The following is a 20,151-nucleotide window of genomic DNA, read 5'->3' as shown; positions in this document are numbered from 1 at the left end:
TTCCATATGATTACTGATATCAGATACTTGCATGACTAATACCATAAGACTTTGATTTTAAAATATAAAATGCCTACAATTATGAATAGCTTTGTTTAGTATCCAGCTCTGATTTAAAGTAGGAATTATAATTTAAATAGGTAGTTTGTATGAAATAACAGGAAATGTTAACAGTATGTATCAATCAATATGCCAATATATAGCTCAAAAAGATATCTATTCCTCAAGAAATAAGCATAAACAATTTTGTTTTAACAAGGACATTACATGTATTGTGGTTTTAGTTTAAAACAATTTCACAAAAAATATTTAAAAGATATGATATACATAATAGGCATGAAATAACTTAAGGTATGAATAAACTGCTCCTAGTAATAGTCACCTACCAATTCTTCTATATTGTCTTTTTTATGTTGGAAGACATAAAGATTTTTGTGAAGTCTTAGGTTGTAAAGATGTATGCTATCAATGCCAGACCATATAATTATCTACTTTTATTTTCTATTTTTCTTATTCTCAACTGTTTATATTCTTTCTGTTCAGGTAGAATAACTTGCAGTTTAGGATGCTGTTTCTTTTCTGTGGTACTATTAATCAGGAAAAAACAATTCAAAGTATTTGAAAGAAATGAGATGTTTTCAAAATTTGGTTTTCTTACCTCTTTCATTTTCTTTTGTTAATCCTCTGGAATAAGCAGAAGTTATACCTACAAGACTATTTGGCCTGTTTAACTGACTTGAAGCATAGAGTGAACTGCTCATGGTAGAAAGTGAAGAGGATGGAGTGGTTGAACTTGAAGTTGATACTGGTCTATAACGCTGAAAAGTCTGTGAAACATTAAAATTAAAACCCATTTGAAATATTAAGCATAGTTAAAAACATACAGAATCTTTAAATTCCCTTCAAAGGAAAAGTAATGTTCTAATCATGTAAAAATAATCCAGATATCCGTTTACTATCCTTTTGAGTATGTGGCATATGGCTTGTTGGCATATAGATCTCTTGTACTTTAAGAAGCATGTAACTACTCACGCCACCTGTCTTACTGTGTTGTTGGTATACTGTTACCTCATCATATGTCCTAGAATACTTCTGTTTATATTCATCTTCTCTAGATGTTTCTGACTCCTTCTTTTCTTCCTGCTTCTCTTTATCTTGTTTTTCTTTCTCCTCTTTTTCTTTTTCTTCATTTTCTTGTTCTCTGGTTCGGGTAGAGCGACTTCTTCCTATTGTTTTTTCAGCTTCCTGAAGATCGGTCAAGGTCACTCCCTGCACAGAAATAAGATAAATTTAACTATGAGAGACATTAAAGCTTGTTTCAAAAGAATATTTTATAAGTAAACAGATTAAGTGAGTATATTAAAAGTCAAATACGCACGTTTGGGATTGTTGCAAATTCAAGCAGTTTCTACTTAAGTTACACTGATTTTATAAAGAATCATGAGGAAAGACAACAATAGGTACTGGAAAAGATTTTAAAATTCGTGTAAGAAATTGTCATTATATTCAAGAAATTAGCAAAATAGTATAGATTACAGAAATACCATATGAATATAAATATTCCCAGAAGTTCAGAGAAAAAAGGAAAAGGTGATATATGCATTGTTTATGTTTTTATATATGATTATGCACACATATGTGCACACAAAGATTTCAGTGAGAAATAATTTTGAAGGTTGAGCCTTGCAAAACTGGTTAGATTTCAAAAAGTAAAGATACAAAGACAGAAAAAATGTTAAGATCCTAGTAAAAAGTTCAGCTTCAAATAAGGTCAATGGTAATGATCAAAGAATTGAATCTGGACTTTAGAGCTCCTCTACTGTAGAAAAGGAAAGACACAAAGATACAGGAATAGAAAGGAGGAGGTAAAGAGATGGTAATGTAGCCTGAGTGACATTTTCCTTAACTCACACATTAGCTATTTGATATACATGATATAAAAGAGCTATTCCCCCACAATGCTTAACACTTACCAAATGCTCTGTGCCACACATCATATCAGAAATAAAAAATACATACTCAAAGAGATATAAAGGCACACAAAAATTAGATTAAATGTAGTATAAACAGTGTGACTACACACAAAGGGCTATGGGAGGATTATAAAGCAACCTTAATCTTTTAAGATTTAATCACATTATTTACTGACATCACTATTTTCACTATTCATTTTGAAGTTTTATATATTATACACATTAAATATACCTGCGTTGATCTTCTAGACTGTCTTGCTTGCCTAGATCTTGCTTTTCTTTGGGATTCAGACTCTTCATCTCTAACAGGAGTGAGGTATGATCTGCAGTAATAAATAAAAGTTGTTTGTTGGAGATACAATACCTGTGAATTTAATTTCACATGAATGGGTGTGAATGACACATACCAGTTTAGCGTATTTTTAACAGGTTTTAAGAAAAGGAGTCTTCAGAGAACAGTTATAACCACTCTGAAATTGAATAACGCAATCTGAAATTTTTGAGATTGGAACTAATGAAATTCTTCCTAACTACAGGTCTTTTTTTTTAAGGCTACATAGCATTATTCCTCCTAATACCTTTTTTGATTCCCTGCAATACATCCCAGATATGTGAAGTCACTTGACTAACCTCTAGCCTGCTGATGTCTTTTTTACAGTACAATGGTTAGTAGGACTTAATGCAACATTTGGGATGTAGGATGATTGGTGAGTAAGCAAAGCTTCTTGAATTCTTGTCATTGTGCATTTATCAATAATGTTTTGGGAGACATCATTGTCGTGTTCATACTTTGAATTCCCTAAAAATTTAAGTGTTTTTATACATCAACTGCATTAGTATCAGCATCTTACTCTTGGGTAATTGATTTTCTGATACAAAAAATTAGACTTAGCATTTACCTTCACTAAATTTCATCTTATAAACCTAAGTGCTAGTCTGTCACAACATATGCACAATGTCAAAGCATGCATCTGTCAGGAGTTAAATAATTGAACGTTTAAACAAGTGAAGATAAGACAGAGCCCTGTGCAACAAAAAACTTCCCTCCAATGATTAATATTACCTGGGAGTTCAAATGTTAACTTTATCTAGTTATATTACCATCTAGCTCCCATTTTTCAGAGAATGCTCAGAAGTTAAGTATTTCTATTTTCTATGTAGTTTATTAAGTTTATACCACCTACCCCCTCTCCAAATGCTACTTTTTAAAAAGGCTCTTTAGTTGGCTTTAGTATTCTTTTCAATTTGCAATTTATTATTTAACCTCCCTGACCCTATTAATTTTAAAACAAACTCCAGAAGTTATTCTTTGTTCTGTGTCTTATCTTCTGTTTTTCCTATGTGCCTTTAAAGCTCTAAGTCCAGAGAGTACAATGCATCCTCAAACTCCTTAGAATCATTTACATTTTCTTCAGAATTCTTTTCAGAGAGCCACCATTCACTTTGATACACAGGAATTTGTCTTTCCTTCCACTCAAGTTTTTTAAATCTGTCTCTCTAAAACTATAATACATGATTAATTATTCCTAGGAATCACCTTCTTGTATAATTAACCCTAAGATGACGAGGTCATTTTTCAAGAAAGATCCTAGCAGCCTCAGTTTCATCAATTAACTCTTACTTGCTGGCTAAAGTTAGTTATACAGGACTGGTTCGTGTTCCTTCTACTCTAAATACAGATAAACTGTAAGCAAGGTAACTCAAGAAATTCTCATGAGGGTGTTTTTACTTAAATGAGATACCTAGCAAACTTGGAGAAAGATGGAAATTCCACTACCACTATATTTTGATTTAAGTTTTTTTTATCATCTGGAGAAAATATCACCTGTTTCCTCTATCTGGTTAATATCTTATGGCACTACATCATAATTATAGACTTTTTTTTCTCTCTTTACGCAAATGTTCTCTATCATGTCTTCCCCTCTAGGTTTCTAGAATATCCTAAAAGATTATGTCTTTTTGCTATCAAAACAGCACTACATTTACCTCATCAGTAAGGCACACCTCATTAAATTTAAGCATTTCAGTGAAGAGCACCATCTTACAAATTTATTGCTACTAAAATATTAGTACTGATTTAAGTTCATCACTTTTAATTTTTTAAAAATCTAATTTTAATTTTTAAAGAAAACAGGTTTCTAATTGTTTTCTCTTTCTTTAACTTATCTCCTAAAGATGGAGGGCAAGGGAGACATTCATTGAATAAAACATTTTAGTTATCAATATTTCCTCAGTTTGACTTTCTTTTAGTTGAGATGCTGCTACAGATGGCTTGCTTCATCTGTACCAATGGCTAACTCCAGAGAGAGATGACTGACACCTGCAGGACATCTGTCCCCTTTTCCTTCTGCAATGCTCAAGCTGCACCAAGTATGACATTTCTCTTTCTCCCATTGTTTTATACTTTTCATTCTGTGTCTCTTTATCAACTCTCTTGAGTTTTAAGGTTTTTATTTACATATAACAGATATTTTCCTGTTTTTATAATGACTCTAGTAATTTCTCTGGGACAAGGAAAAAGAGAATAACCAATAAACTCACTCTTAGAGCTTAAGAAACATTAATTCTATAATACAATAAAAAATTTACTTATTGTAGAAGCTATATAAATTTGAAAAACACTATACATTTTAGCTTTCTCCAAGAAAATCACAAGATATTAAAGGGTCTGGAAGTACTGATGGAAGAAACCATGTAACTGTGTTTAACCCAGCATTTCTCAAGATCATTTAAGTGGGGAATACTTTTTTTTTTCTTTTGTAGCACATCTATTAAATGTGGACATTTGGGAAATATGGTCCAATGGCTATTTTTTTCATCCATTCATTTAAAACTTATTTATGCACATACTAGGCCTATGCAATTTATTGCTTTTTGGACTTCTACCAGATGAGAAGAAAAAAATAAAAGGAGACGAGCATTTCATGAGCTGCTCTGAAATTAAGCATGAACATGGACTGCTGAATTCTGGCTCCTCTGTGTATGGGCAATGTTTCCATATTTAGTTTGGAACAAGGGAACTTACACTGCCACTTTGCCTTTTTACCCTCATGGCATCACACTGTCTCCATTCTTTCTGGACAGTTTTAAGTTGCCTAGATTCTTTTTCAACAGTTTTAAGTTGCCATGAAAGTTAAGTAAGTCTATTTACCGTATTTGGTTTAACGTATGCAACTCAGAGGATAAAAATTACTAGTTGAAAGAACTTGTAATATTTTTTTCATTTTAATTTTCCATACAACAGTTGCCCCAAATTAGTATAAAAATCTAGCCTATCAATGTGAAATACTAATACAGTTTCTATATTTAAGAGCCCCCACCTGACATCAGTTCCTTTCTCCTCCCTTGGGGTGCCTATATAGACCAGACCTCTAAGAAAAGGATGTAGAAAAGAAATAGAATTCATACATTTTATGTGTTTTTAATTCCAAAGAGCTGATCATCAAAAGGATGATTAAACTCTACTGCTGCCTTAATCATTACTGTATCATACTGGAAATCCTTCTTATCACTATATAGGGTGTATAATTATACTCCGTAGTAGTCTTAGATTGCTTACTATTTTCTGAGCAACCTGAAAGTTGCTCTTCAATTTAAGGATTTTTTCCAATAAATTTAGTTATTCTATATATTTTTCATTTCACTGACATTTATTGGCTGAAATATTTATACTTATTTATAGTAATTATATTTTGGTTAGTCAACGATATCACATCTTTAAAAAACTGAATACCAACTCTTGTTTCTCACTGAGTCTTTTCTTCCCAGAGGGAAGATAAATGTGCAAATTGGAGCTAGCTGAGCCAAGGAAAGATGGCGGAAAAGGGTTGTTAATACTAAACCAACAGTTCCATGTAAATTCAAGCTACAAATATGAACCAATTAGTAAGGTACCATTCATTCTGCAGTTTGAAAAAACTTTGGAGAATTAGAGATACTTAAACAATGAAGAATTTGCTGTACTGCTCCTTTTATTTAAAGCTAGCTTCTCTTCACTACTCTTATCCAACCTGCCAAATTAATCCACTGGAAATCATTAACCAACAAAAACAGGAAATTGTCATCTAATCCTGATCAATAAATACAGTAAAATTCAAGAGTACTGTGGAATTTAATTTGTGTATGGTATAAGTTTATATAATATCCAAAGTACCTATGTTATGGGTACCTAAACTGGCATAAATGTATTGACTTATCCTGTTCAGTTATAACATATTCTTAAATCACCATGTATATACATTTTAGGGCAAATATTTAATTATATACATTTCAAAACCATTAATGAAATTTAATTAAAGAACAAACAGAAGAGGCCAACAATGTATTTAAAAGATTGCAATTACCTGACATAAAACAAAACACAAATATTAGTATTACTGCTAACATCATTGAAACAAGACAGACAAAATTTCTGTAATAAAGACAAGGAAAAACAGCAGACACATTTTGTTTCTTATGCTATTAGAATCTGCTGTGTCCTAACAATATCTCCAAATACTTGATTTTCAATCTTTAATGTCTTCCAGGATTAATTCTAAAAAGTTGAAACTCAACTCTTTTCAACAACATAAAAAATAATGAAGTCTAAGGTTAAGAATCATAATTTGTTTGGAAATAGTCTGATGATTATGGGGAGACATTTATTTGGCTTCAACTGTCACTGGAAAATTTTTTAAAAGCATGGAATACTAGAGATAGAAAGGATTCTGGAAGCTAAATATTATACAAATTAAACAACTCATTTTATAGAAGAAAAAATTCTGACCTGGAAAGAACTCTAACTTTAGGACTAAGGCAGAAGAAGGAGTAAAAAACCAAGGACTGCTTACACTTTTCCCCTTCAAACCTCCCAAATCCATGAAAGCAAAGCCCTGAAATTTACTTCCACTAGAAGAAAATGATGGGTGCCTGTGATCCTTTAATTTCTATTGTCTGTCTGGCCTTACTGAAAACACCTCAAAAATCTAAAACTGACTTTTACCATAAGGATGGAACCAGAAACAAAGGATAAAGCCATCTGTATATGAAAACTATGTGCCAGAAATAAAACAAAGCTAATCTGGATGGTTTTTATTAAGGAAAATATCAGTTATGTAGCTAGTTTCATTTTGCAATAAAATATACAAAAATATTATATTCAGTTTCCTAAGATTTTCTTCTGTTTCAAGAGGAAAAATGAAATTCACAGCTAGGGATTATGCGTGATATAGCAGAAGAACACTGGACTGATTCTCCCGCAATCTTGAGCCTAGTCTTACCTCTCACATTAATGAACTATATAAAAGTGGAAAAGTCACTTAATATGCCTCGCTCTTAATTTCTTTCTGTAAAGCAAGGATATCACGACAAATAATAGGTTCCACACCTCTGGTTCCATACTAAATAGCAGCAGCAAGGAGTGAGCAATGCTCATAAATATATTTAAGCACACAAAGTAAATTCACAGACCCTTTAATTAATAAATGCTTTCTACATACCAGAGTTAGAACTAAGTGAATGTGTTCAACATACTTAAAATTATTTGGCTTACACATAAGCACAAGAAGCCTTTCTTCACCAAGAGAATCTTAAAATGAAATTCTCAAAAACAAAACAAAAACATTTTATATTTAAACATCTATCAAAATTCTTAATGGAGAGAAACAATGAAAAGAATAAAAAAACCTGTTTTGTCATGTTATATCTAAGTTTTCCATTATTGTGATTATATATGTTTAGGTCTTTATCACAAAAATGTTTTGAATTACAGCAACCTTTAAAAAAACTAAGATGGCTAAGTAAGACAACTGTCTGGCTTACTGCCTTTAAACAAAAACATCAATTCTGTCTAAGCTGGGTTACCAACCCTAAATGCTAATAATAGGAAATAATATCAATTTCATAGTTGCAAGCTGATAACGGTTATTTCACTTATTAATCTACTGGAGAGATGGTCACCAATTTCACACGATTAAAAAACAAAATAAACATCTGTCATCATTGGGCAAGATACCTCCTGTCAGGACCGTTACACACCTGCGTCTCTCCCTGACCTCTGATGTGGAGGAGACAACGCCGGCAGTAGTTGCAGTCAGGGTTGTGGTAGAGGTTGCAGCATTTACAACAGTTGGAGCAACAGGAATGGTTACTGCCGTAGGAACACTGTCCTTTTCTTTTTCAGTACTATCCTCAGCCCACAAACGATTTGAGGTACTATAGCATCAGAAGCAGCAACACAAAAAGAGAAAAGGAAAACAGCTAAACAATGAAAGCACTTTCTAGCAGCTGAAAACGTGACTATACGGATGGATTTTTTAAAAACAAAAGGTGAGACATCTTTCAACTATGAACCAAAAAGCTCACCCAGAGCTGTCAAAGAGAGAAAGTCACATTTATTTAAGCAGCCTAATTCAAGGCAGGTTAATAATTCAGGAACTTAATTTTTTCCCCGCACATGCATGATTGCCTCTTTTTTGGAACTAATTTTTGTTTGTGAATAATTTTAACAAGGCAAAACAAAAAATCCAGAGAGACCCACAGTCCTCTAAACAGAAATGCATGCACATACATAAGCACACAGGAGCCCTGAACACAAAGTGTACCTGTAACTCACCTGCTCTGTACGCCTGCTGAGGAAGAACCCGCAGTCGTCTTGGTAGCAGTGCCTGTGCTGGAAAGCAGGCTTTTCTGAAGCCCGGCTGCAGAGGTAACTGTTGGTGTCGACGTGGTGCTTGGAACACTAGCACTAATCAAGTCATCTTGTCTTCTACCAGCGGAGCAACTGAAGGAAAGAGTCTTATCTGTATAGGATGTGTTTGTATGTGTGTTCTATAGTTCATGTCTACACATTACCTGGATTCAAAAACCAGGAAAGAACCTGAAAAACTGTGTTCCTAAATATACCACCAGCTCCAGCACCAAGAGTTGCATCTACAAGTTACTACAGTCTAGATTATTTCACTATTTTGTTACTGTATCACTTTCTGTCTCCCCTCTCCCTCAATGAGCCTCAAAGATGATCTGATCTGATAATTTGCATTTCTGGAACTGTTCCAGACCATATGGTCATCAGGTTGAGTTTGAAAAAAACACTTTGGTTTGATTTTGCTTGGGAAAGCTAAGACTTTTACATTTGTGAAGAACAATGTTTCAGCAATGGGTCATATCCCTACGAGTGGCCTGTGCCTGTAACCTATTTGTTCATCTTTTACTCTTATATTTAGTTGCATTCAGCAGAGAAATAATTTATAGCCTCCCCCCGCCCCCCCCAATATGACATTACCAACATTCCAATTCAAGGACTTTCCATAGCTCTTGAGTTCTAAAAGCAGAAACTTTCCCAGTCACCAAATGTTGACCAGATCAGTTAACACACTGATCTCTTTCAGCTTCTCTAGTCAATTATATAAGGATTTCCTTTTTAATATGTCACAATCTAAAAGATGTTTCATAATATATCAAATTTAATTAAATATATGCATAATATGAGGCATAAATTAGAAGCAAATTTTCACTCATCTTTAAATATATATATTGTCTTTAAAGTTTTATTTAAACAAAATATATTTAATAAAAAAACATATATATTATATATTAAATTGCCTCATATTTTTATAAAAGAATGCATAAAAGTTACTTAGGGATTATTACCTTTTATGATAAGTTGATCCTTCATTAATTGAGCTATTCTTTTTGAGATCATCTTCCCATTTTCTCCTTGTGTAAGAACTACTTGCTCGCAAACTTGAAGAGTCTCTGTGAAAAGAATATCCTTCAGATTCTGGTAGGTAATTTTAAAATAAGGTTAAAAAAGCTGTATATTAATAAACATTAGAAGTAGAAACTAACAAAAATCCCTTGAGAAAACACTTTGAAATATTTATTAAGAAGTAAAAGTAATTCTAGTCCTAAGATTCTACCCTCTAAGGTATAATCCTAACTATATGGGGGGAAATTAAGATGTTCACAGAAATGTTATTTATGATCACAATATATTAGATAATTTAAATGCTCATAGTCTGAGGGAGGGGGTAATGGTTGCTTTAACATTACATCAGCAGATCTACTCCATAGAACATTATGGATTGATGAAAAACAGTACTTCCTAAAAATATATACTAACATGGAAGACTACTTATGAGATGTTAGGTGAAAAAAGCCAAGACACAAAATTGGATAATATAACATGATTACAACTATACTAAGAAGTCCTCACACTCTATGTGATGAAAAATAGAAACAAACTGAAATGTTAACAGGGATTAAGTAAGGACTTTTTCTGTTTTCTTTCTCCTTTTCTGTATGTTCCAAATATTTAGAGAACATGTATGTTTGTGACCTCATCTGCCAATATTCATGTTTCATGTTGTTTTAACCACAATGATTTTTTTGCTATTCTGAAACATATAAGCCTGTGTCTGCACAGGAGCATGGACTTGGTGTTCTATCAAAAATATCCTCTACCTTCTCCCACAATCCACATCCCACATAGTTACAACAATGCTCATGTTTTAACTCTCATGCTAGATAATAAAGACTTAATAGGGAAAACATAAAGCAAATCACAATGAATCCACCTGTTTTCTTTCTCTTCGATGTCAGATGTACTGGCTAGTCGTCTTGGTATTGTAGGTGCAACGTATGCAAGCCTAGTTCCTTTACTGTCTTTCTCCTAGACCAGAAAACAAAAATGAATGAAAATAAATCCATGCGATGATTATAGGAACTGCTAAACGTATTAAGGATAAGGAGTATTCAATAACGTTTAATCACACAACCACTACAATTTATAGTATTTCCACAGTTTCTAGTTAAACTCTAAAATTGATGTCTGCCAATAGCCAAGTACTACAAGCACTCAAGGATAGCTTGTTCAAATTAATCCTTTTTCTCTGTTCATCTAGAATTAGATAATATTTTAATGTAAGAAAAAAAATTTCAACATTTTATGATGTTTTCTATAAATTAATTCATCCATCCATCCATCCATCCATCCATCCATTCATTTACTCATGTTCACCATGATTAAGTGTGGTTACCATTCATCAACCCACAAAATCTTTACATTACTGACAATATTCCCTATGTTGTCCTTTTTATCTCTGTGACTTATTTGTTTTGTAACTGGAAGTTTATAAATTTCTATACTCCGTACCTATTTTGTCTTCACTCTCCCCTCTCCTCCCCCTAGTAAACACCAGTCTTTTCTCTATGTATTTGTGAGCCTATCGTGATTTTGCTCCTTTGTTTTGTTTCTTAGATTCCATGTAACCGAAATCATATGGTGTTTGTCTTTTTCTGTCTTATTTCACATAGCATAATAGCCTCTAGGTACCCACACTGTCCACAAATTACTTAAAATAATAGCATTATAAGGCAAAATACCTTTATTTCTTCCAGTGAAGGTCTCAGATATGGCTCACTGTTAAATACCAATAATTTGTTACACAAGCTATTTACTACCTTGATTCAAAACAAACATTTCAATGGTATTTATCCAAATCTGGTTAAGAGTGTAATGACAATAGCATTTGCTGTGTTCCCACTACATTGTTATTGAGTGCTCAGGAAATTGGGCAATAAATTTACACAAAATGAAAAGTAGTAGAACTACTTGGTGAGAAATCCCATTTTTGGTGAGAAATTCCACTTTTTAATTTCTGATACTAGGCAACACTACTAAATAGAGGAAGAAAACTATATGGACAAAGCAGTCCAAGCACTGAAAATGGAGTAGAAAATAAATAATCTAAACAATAAAATAGCATTGAGTGAGCTGTGGTACATTCTATTTGATGAAACTTAAAACTTGTAAAATATAGTTATTGTAAATCTCATTAAAGTTGCTTGTGTGTATCAGATGAAAAAATTGGCAAAGAAATCCCAAATATAAGATAAATGCAACCAATGAGTATAATGTTCTAGAATAAATGTGTCCCTAAACCTCAGGCAACTTCCTTAAGAAATAAAATAAGCTTGCTCCTTAATACATTTTACTGCAAATTCTCAAGTAGGATAAAGAAATCCTTTAACTGAGTGTAGTCTCATAATTCGTATTTTGGATGAATACATCTGATCTTCCCAGTATTTATAATCCTATATAGATATGTTTAAGGTAGGTACATTTGCATTATGTAATTCATCAAGTTAAGTGAATTCAGTTGATATACGATCTAATGTATGATACACAGTAAAAAATCCAGCAGGTTTCATATTCCTGAAATAAGTTACTAGCTCTCACAGAAATCAGACTCTGAAGTAGATTACCTTTTCCTTGTTATCCAAAGAAGAGGAAAGCCTGGGACTTGAAGCTGAACGCATAACCCCTGCAGTATCTTTCTCCTTCTGAGCTTCCTTGGACGCTGTGATTTCAGCAAGTGCACCGTAACTGCCAGTCTTTCTAAGTCCTAACCTCCAAGATGCAGGAGACTCATCTTTTCTCTCTTCTTCTTTGGGAGAAATTTTTGTAGCTGAGGTTGGAAACTTTTTTTTTAAGGAAAAGAAAAAAGAATTATCAAGGCTGATCTATCCTTAAGCTGGAAATGATAAATTTACAGATAAGACATCTAAAATTATAGTAGTTTCAGGAGAAACACTTTTACTAAGTAGGTTAATGTCTTAGTCAAAAATGTAAAGATCTAAAACTGAAAAAGGAATGAACCAACTTTCCAGAAGTTAGAATTGAGAAACCACACTCCACACTTTGTCACACAGAAAAATTATGATGCAAACAGAACAGAAATGAGCACACCATAAGGACTTAGAACCATGCAGCTTTAGAATGAATATTCATATTAAACTTGTTATGTTGTAACCTAATATAAATCCTTACACATAGAAATGCCTCACCATAGATTTTTCACCCTCATTGGGTACAAGAACAATGCCAGTTTTGCGCAAGCCCTGCCTCCATGATGAGGGATCTATTGATTCCACCACAGGCATGATAGGAGCAATGAAATCATACTAAAGCCAATTAAAATAAGACAGGTAAAGAGATAAAGACTGGAAGCATGAAAACAGAAAAGGAAGTTATGAGTAAACATACTTCTTTTAAAAAGAATTTTAAAATAAACTAAACCCAATTACTGGGTAACGATTCAATCTTTATGTCATCAGCAACAAGTTCTAGCTTTAACATGAGAATCTGAAGGAATCTAACAGAGAAACCTCTAAAGCAGTTAAAGGCTCATGGAATAGACAAATACAGTAAGGGAGTGAAAAAATCACTACACATGGAATTTTGTTATTACTCATTTTATACTTGGGTTAAAAAAATTTTTAATCTATTATAATAAACAAAAAAGTAATTACTGATTATTTTCTAATAATAAATTCAGTAATATTATAAGTATCATAGCCTTAAATTTGCTGTTTTTTTCTAAGATTAAACATTTCAACTAAAAAGTATTTTTGTACAAATATTTATTTCATTTTCAAGGCTTTCCAACAGCCCTAAATATGAAGCATTTTATCTTTAACTGGTCTATTTTACCAGCTTAGAGAGTTTAAATATTCAACCACAGTTAAATATAGAATAGGTGAATATAGCCAACAATTCAGTTGCTTACAAGCATAGGATATGGACAAAAACAAACAAAAAACCCCAATTCTTTCTTTTATATTTATTGCTCAACTTTGCTATAATTAGTTAAATAGAGCTTGTTAAAGCACCATGATGTTGGAGGGCTCTTTCACAGACAAAACTGTTTTAAGATATCTCTGATTATACTTTCAGGAATTAATTCCTATCAATAGGGCTGAAAATAGACACATGATATACAGCATCCCCCAGTTCCCAAAATGTGCACTGAGGCATTCCCAAGTGCCTGAAGAAAATCACAGGGGTGCCATGTGATGTTTTAAAATTTTGAGAGAAGCACAGTGACATTTCTTGGATGCTACACGAACTGCCATTATTAACTTACTTGCACCTAACTACTTAATAAATCCAGCAAATAGATATTTATTTTGGCCAAGAGGCACTGTGAAATAAATTAGTAAAGGCAGGGAGGGGCTCCACTGACAGAGAAAGTTCAGGAACCTGTCTCGTATTTTATGTAATATAATATATGATGACTGCTTATTAGTTTCTGAGTTTAAAGTCATAGTGCTCTGGAGTAGGGGTTAGCTAATTTTTTCCTGTACAGGGCCAGATTTTAAATGTTAGGCTTTGCAGATCATAGTCTCTATTGCAACTACTCATCTATGCTGTTCTAGCACAAATGCCATAGATAACACATAAGTGAATGAAGGTGGCTGTGTTCCAATACAACCTCATTTAGGGACATTGAGATTTGAATCTGCATCACAAAATATTATTCTTTTGATTTTTTTCCCCTAAACTATTAAAAAATTATCCATTTTAGCTTGTGGGCTGTACAAAAACTGGTAGTGGGTGAGCTTTGGTCCACAGACCGTGGTTTTGCCAATCCCTGCCCTGGAACCTCTCCAATACTGGAAACAAAAAAAGTTTTTTCTCCATTTAAAATAGTCAGAGAGCAGGTTACATTTATTGCATGTTAGAACAGAGGCTAATATTTAACATATGTTTACTTGGGTCAGGTCCTAAGCTACGTGCCTCAAATGGGTTATCTCATTTAATCACGACAACCAACCAACGAAATACTATTACTGTTATTTTAGAGTTGAGAAAAATGAGGCAGTATTACCACTTTCAAAATGGACATTTGTTGAATTGTAATGACTGACATACCTCCACTCTACATAACATGAATTTGGATTTACTGGTTTATGTGTTTAAAATTGTAATTTAAAAATTTAAAATTTGAATTTTACCTGGTATGTAAAGGATCTTTCTGAGATATGCAACTATACCTATTCCCTGAAACTCTTTTGGCTGTCATCACAGGACACCACTATTTTGACTTTCCTACCTTTCTGATCACCTCCTTTCTTGGTCTTCTCTCCTTTTCTCTCCTACTTTTTCTCCTGAAAGTTGGAAGTATGGTCTTCTCTACTTTCTCAAGCTAAATATTTATTATATTCAGTTTATTCTCAAATTTATTCTCCAGATAAGCCTGACTCCTAAATTCCCAGTCCTGAATTTCTATTTACTTATAAAATGGACTATTTAGAATTATAATTGGTTCCTGAAACTCAGTATGTTGAAAACCAAACACCTGTATTTCCTAACCTACTTTTCCTCAGTTCTCTATTTGTGAATGGCACCAATAATCTCTTCAATCCTCCATGTTTGAAATTTCAGTCATGTCAGACTTCTCTATCATTTTCCACATCTATAAATTAGATGTCAAGTTCCGAAATCTCCTCTCCTTTATAAGACCAGTGCCTCTTCTCTAATTTGTATTATTCATCCTAAGCAATTTCAACGGCTTTCTAATAAACTTCACTTAGCCTTTCATCTTCAAGTACACCTGTACATTGCTCCCAGAATAATATTCCATAAAGAATAATTCTCTCATAGCCTTCTTCAAACTCCTTCTATGACTCTCTATTATCAAGTAATAAAAAGTGTTACACAGAAATGAAAACAATTTGGCTCTACTTTCCCTGTTTTACTTTGTACATTTTTTGTACATCACTTTATTGCTTTGAATAAAATTTGGCTACAAAACCTTACAAAGACCGAAACAATATAATCTTCAAAGTAAGTTATGATGTTTGAAATTGAGAAAATGGATTTCTAAATATGCAAATAATAGAAACAGAAAGTTGTCATTAATTACAGAATCTGAAGTAATTCTGATTCAGAATTTTAAAAGCAAAGAGGTTATTACTAGCCCACTAACTAAGCTGAGTTATTATGTATTTCCTTTCAGCTAGAGCAGCTGGCTTAAACTGAGAAGTACACTGCCATAAATCTGGGGCTATGCCTGAGAAAAAATAATTGGATCATAAGAAATCTATCATAATATTTGACTACAATAGGAAAGACACTGCTTAAATATGCAGAAGAATGAAAGCCAGTTTCTTGGGATCACTAGTTTTCATATAAAATTTTTATCTTTCTGCCATTTATTTTTCTTAACTATCAACTGCAATATCAATTGCAAAAAGTATTATAAAAAAGAATACAAAGGTTAAGACATCTCAGTCAAATTAAAGAAAGAAAAATATATTATTATTTTAAAACCTTAAATATATTTGAACACCTCAATTCTGGAATATAGAAGGTAACTCACTCATACAGTTTCCTGACATTCAAATTGTACCACTGAAATCCATACATTTCTACCACAAAGAATTCACAATATTGCTTTCTTTAGGAACAATTTCAAAGGAGGATTTTTATTAACAGTAAAAAATCTCTGGCTTATGATTTTAATAGATTCACATTTTGACTTCTTGGAGATAAATTCAAAGATTAGCAAGGCTGAGAACCTAACAGCAACACTGTGAGGATTTAAAATCAGCCCTCAAACCCATGCCAACCAAGTAATATCAGATAGTCGGCAAATAAATTCAAAGGCAGGGACATGACATCTAAACACAATGTGCAATCCCTGAGTGGACCCTTGACTGAAAAAACAAACAACTAGAAAGACATTAGCAGGAAGACACCTGGGAAGTTTCTAAGTATAGTCTGTATATTACTGGTCATAAATAACATTATTATTATTATATATTACATGAAAGTCAAATTTGCTAAGTATAATATTTTAGTGTGGGAATGAAAGATAATGCCTTTGTTCTTAGGAAGTACATACTTAAGTATTTAGAGATAGTGTTATACTGATTGCAATCAGTATGTGTGTGTGTAGAGAGGGAAATGGGTATGGTCAATAAAGATTAAGTAAGGGTTGATGGGGAGAAGCCTTTAAAAAAGAGATCGGTAGATAACCAAACCAAACCTTAATCTTTATCTTGGGTTAAAAGAAGTACAGGTTCTAGAGTAGCAAGGAAAAGACAAGTTTTTAAAGAGCAATATACTAGCTACAAAGCATTGTTTTGTGGAGCAAAGGACACAAGAAGGATGGCCAACAAATGAGAACAGAATAAAGAAGAAAAGGAAGAAATGAACCTAACATTTTGGGAACACTTAGTCACTGGCACGGCTCTCTCTCAACCAAGGCTGACAATGTTAACATTCTTTTTTCTTTATGCTTTTGTCTTTTTGAAAGATAAGGAAGAGAGTAACTGGCTCAAAGTCATAACAACTAACAATAGGGCCAGTTGATCTCTGGTTTGCCTGACATGAGAGATCATGCTCTTACTGGCATACCATACTTGTGTGCCCTGGCACTTTGTACTGAGTTAGAAAATCTAGATTTTAGTTTTCTCACTGATTTGTGGTAATGCTTCTTGTGCTTAACATGGAGACAAGTAAAATTAAAAAATGAGCCTTTAACTTAATAAAGGACATCAAACCCATTTTTCTCAAAAGCTAAAGAGAAATAAAAACTACCATGACCACTAGTTTTCATATAAAATTTTTATCTTTCTGCCATTTTTCTTAACTATCAACTGCAATATCAATTGCAAAAAGTATTATAAAAAAGAATACAAAGGTTCAGAATTTGACTGAAATTAAAGAAAGAAAAATATATTCTTATTTTAAAACCTTAAATATTTTGGAATAAACTAAAAACGTTAAAGTGTCTTAATGCTTTAGTCCAAACAGCACTTAAACACAATTTATGTATTTTTTACAAACTCTATTTTGGCTTACCTTTTTAATAGGTGACGTAGGTGTTGCCTGACCAGACGGCACAGCAGGTGTTGTAACAGCTATAGGAACTACTTGTGCACTAGAAGTACTGGCATTAGTTACAGAGGCCACGGGTTTTGTCTTATCTATTTTTAAAATAAGGAAAGAAAGAACATTAAGCATCAAGATTCTATATGAATCCGGCTTCAATGTATGGGAAAAGAGTATTTTATATTCTACTTTCATTGAAGGTTTTGTTAATTTGAAGTCTTTTCCCATTGTTATCCCTCTTAAGTGAATTTTTCACAGAGTTTTTGTGTCTCAACAGGTACACTAAAGCAAGGAAGAGTGACATGAAGACATACAACAAAGCTTCTAAGAGTGAAAGCACAAATAGTATCTGACTTTTGTACTTTTAACATTATGGAAATTAAAAAAAATTTTTGAATTATTATTTATACTTGAATGCCTGAATACAGTGTAAATTTAAAAATTACAAGAGCTATGCAATTTTTTAATGGATAAATAGCTTATACTGCTTATCTAAAACTGATGGCTCCCCTTTCCAGGAAATCAAAGTGCCTTCTGTCAATAATCAGCTTACATTCCTGTCAAATATGCTTAAATGTCACAAAGAACATGCCTTCTCACCCCTTAAAAGTCTACAATTTCATCTGAATTAGGTTAAATCTCTTTTTGCAATGTACATCAAGACAATTTCCAACTAGTAATTAATCACTCAGAAAAAGATTTTTTTTAATATTAAAATAATCAATCTGATGTTAAAAAGATTCAAAGATCATGTTTGAACATAAAAATTAGACTGGCTTTTAGCAAAACGGTCTCATATTAATTCAAATCTTTACATCAGCTGTAATTTGTAAATGAGCTAGACAAGTTTACTTTCCAAATAATCAAAGATCATTCATCTAGTTTTAAAGTATTTCTTTGGTTTAAAAATGGATGTACAGCTCATATCCTTCTATGTTTTTTGGGAGAATTATAGTGCCTTAAAGTCTCATGAGAACTCATTTTTATTATACAACCTCTCTCCTTCCTTCAGGTCACTTTTCCAAAGAAATCTTTCACCTTAAGTTAACATTATTTATGCCATTATACTTTATAAGTAGATAATATTAAAATACCCTTATATTTAGGGTAAGCATAAACTTCCCACAACAATTCTGAATTTGCAATGATTCACTCAGTTCTTTGTGTGACTAAGAGAACATTCATAAGATCTTAATAGGGGGAAAAGCATAATATCTCAAATTATAAGATAAAGGACAAAAACCAAAGTGGCACATTTAAATATCACTATAACCTTAGCTTTTCAAGTAAACTGAATGAACTAAACTCAGTCTAATGAACTGTATTCTCATTGTTAAATAATACAATAACTCTTATTCAACAGAAGTTAAGCCTAATCAGCATCAAGTACAAGTCATGCATAACCTAATTAGACCATCCTAGAAAACAGGTCACTTAACTGGAAAGAGTAATTCAAGAAATATTTACTAAGTATCTCACCGATACTTGAAGTACTGGGGATGTATTAGTCAATGAATAGACAAAATACCTTGACCGCATGGAGCTTAAAGTCTAGTAGGAGAAATAAGTAATAAAATACAATTCAAAAGATTTTTGTCTGTTTAATTTTCTCTATTTTTTCTTGGCTTAAAAAAGTTTTTATATTAGTGAAATATACACACCAAGGAATGTATATGCATGTATATAAACATTTATGTTTGGTTTAAGAATAATAATGAAACAAGTATGTCATTATCCAGGCATCCACTATCCAAAATTAAGTAAATGTTATCAATATTGCAGAAGCCCTTAGAGTCATTTAACTTCAAAGAAGAATGAAAATTTCAAGTCCTAGAGGGAAAAAAAACCCTAGAAATAAAAATGTTTCTCTTCTCATTCCCTCAACTACCTAAGATTTATAAATCATTTGGAAGGAAATTAAACTTTTGGTTGAGTTTCTATTTTTCTCTGATTCATGAGCAAGAACACTAATAAAAAACTGATACTACAAATAATTTATCAAAGAAAATTCAGCAAAATAGTTATTTTACATCATATAGTTTCCCAAGGAAATAATCTTACAAAAAGTAGATAAAAGAAACCGTTCAGAAATTGTCAAGTCAAGCTGTAACTCTACAGGGAAATGGCTGCTTTCTCAAGCTTGCCAAATAAAGTATGATAAAGCCTTGTTGATATTAAGAGTGAGAGAGAAGGAACCAGGAGGCATTTACATGAATTAATTCTTGAGATAAGAGTCAAATTTTCCTGGCACAACCTACCACTAAGTAACAGGAAGACCAAAATTGTCATGGTACAATGCTTCAGAGGAACATTTAAAAAAGTTAGCTCAGTGAGAAACTGAACAGAAAGTGATTGGTATGCTTAAACTACAAACAGGGAACTAAAACAATGCAATTTGATAGTAATTAGTTCTGTTTATATTTGTAGAATAGCACAGTTTAAAGAATTAATCAGATCATCTAGTCTCATTCTCATTTTACAAGCCAGGAAGTTTCAACCAAAGAGATCGAGACTTGC

General features: G+C 32.6%; 1 protein-coding gene across 7 annotated transcripts in view; it reads right to left on the bottom strand.

Moving 5' to 3' along the window:
• Positions 1 to 20,151, bottom strand: part of PPP1R12A (protein phosphatase 1 regulatory subunit 12A) — a 136,517-nt gene that overhangs the window by 29,705 nt on the left and 86,661 nt on the right. For 4 of the 7 annotated variants that reach the window (XM_073214817.1, XM_073214814.1, XM_073214815.1 and 1 more), the window contains exons 9-18: positions 17,605 to 17,729; positions 12,801 to 12,917; positions 12,219 to 12,434; positions 10,529 to 10,623; positions 9,603 to 9,707; positions 8,566 to 8,733; positions 7,989 to 8,165; positions 2,206 to 2,296; positions 1,069 to 1,269; positions 659 to 827 (exon numbers count right to left, since the gene is read on the bottom strand). In XM_073214817.1, the coding sequence (XP_073070918.1) occupies positions 659 to 827; positions 1,069 to 1,269; positions 2,206 to 2,296; positions 7,989 to 8,165; positions 8,566 to 8,733; positions 9,603 to 9,707; positions 10,529 to 10,623; positions 12,219 to 12,434; positions 12,801 to 12,917; positions 17,605 to 17,729 (1,464 nt within the window). The remainder of the gene's footprint in view (positions 1 to 658; positions 828 to 1,068; positions 1,270 to 2,205; positions 2,297 to 7,988; positions 8,166 to 8,565; positions 8,734 to 9,602; positions 9,708 to 10,528; positions 10,624 to 12,218; positions 12,435 to 12,800; positions 12,918 to 17,604; positions 17,730 to 20,151) is intronic. The other 3 variants (XM_073214816.1, XM_017677854.3, XM_073214820.1) reach the window with 2 other exon arrangements.

The sequence above is a fragment of the Manis javanica genome, chromosome 10 (genome assembly GCF_040802235.1).
Source record: "Manis javanica isolate MJ-LG chromosome 10, MJ_LKY, whole genome shotgun sequence".
NCBI lineage: Eukaryota > Metazoa > Chordata > Mammalia > Pholidota > Manidae > Manis > Manis javanica.
The sequence above is the reverse complement of the archived record's forward strand: the minus strand, read 5'-3'. Positions and strand labels throughout refer to the sequence as shown.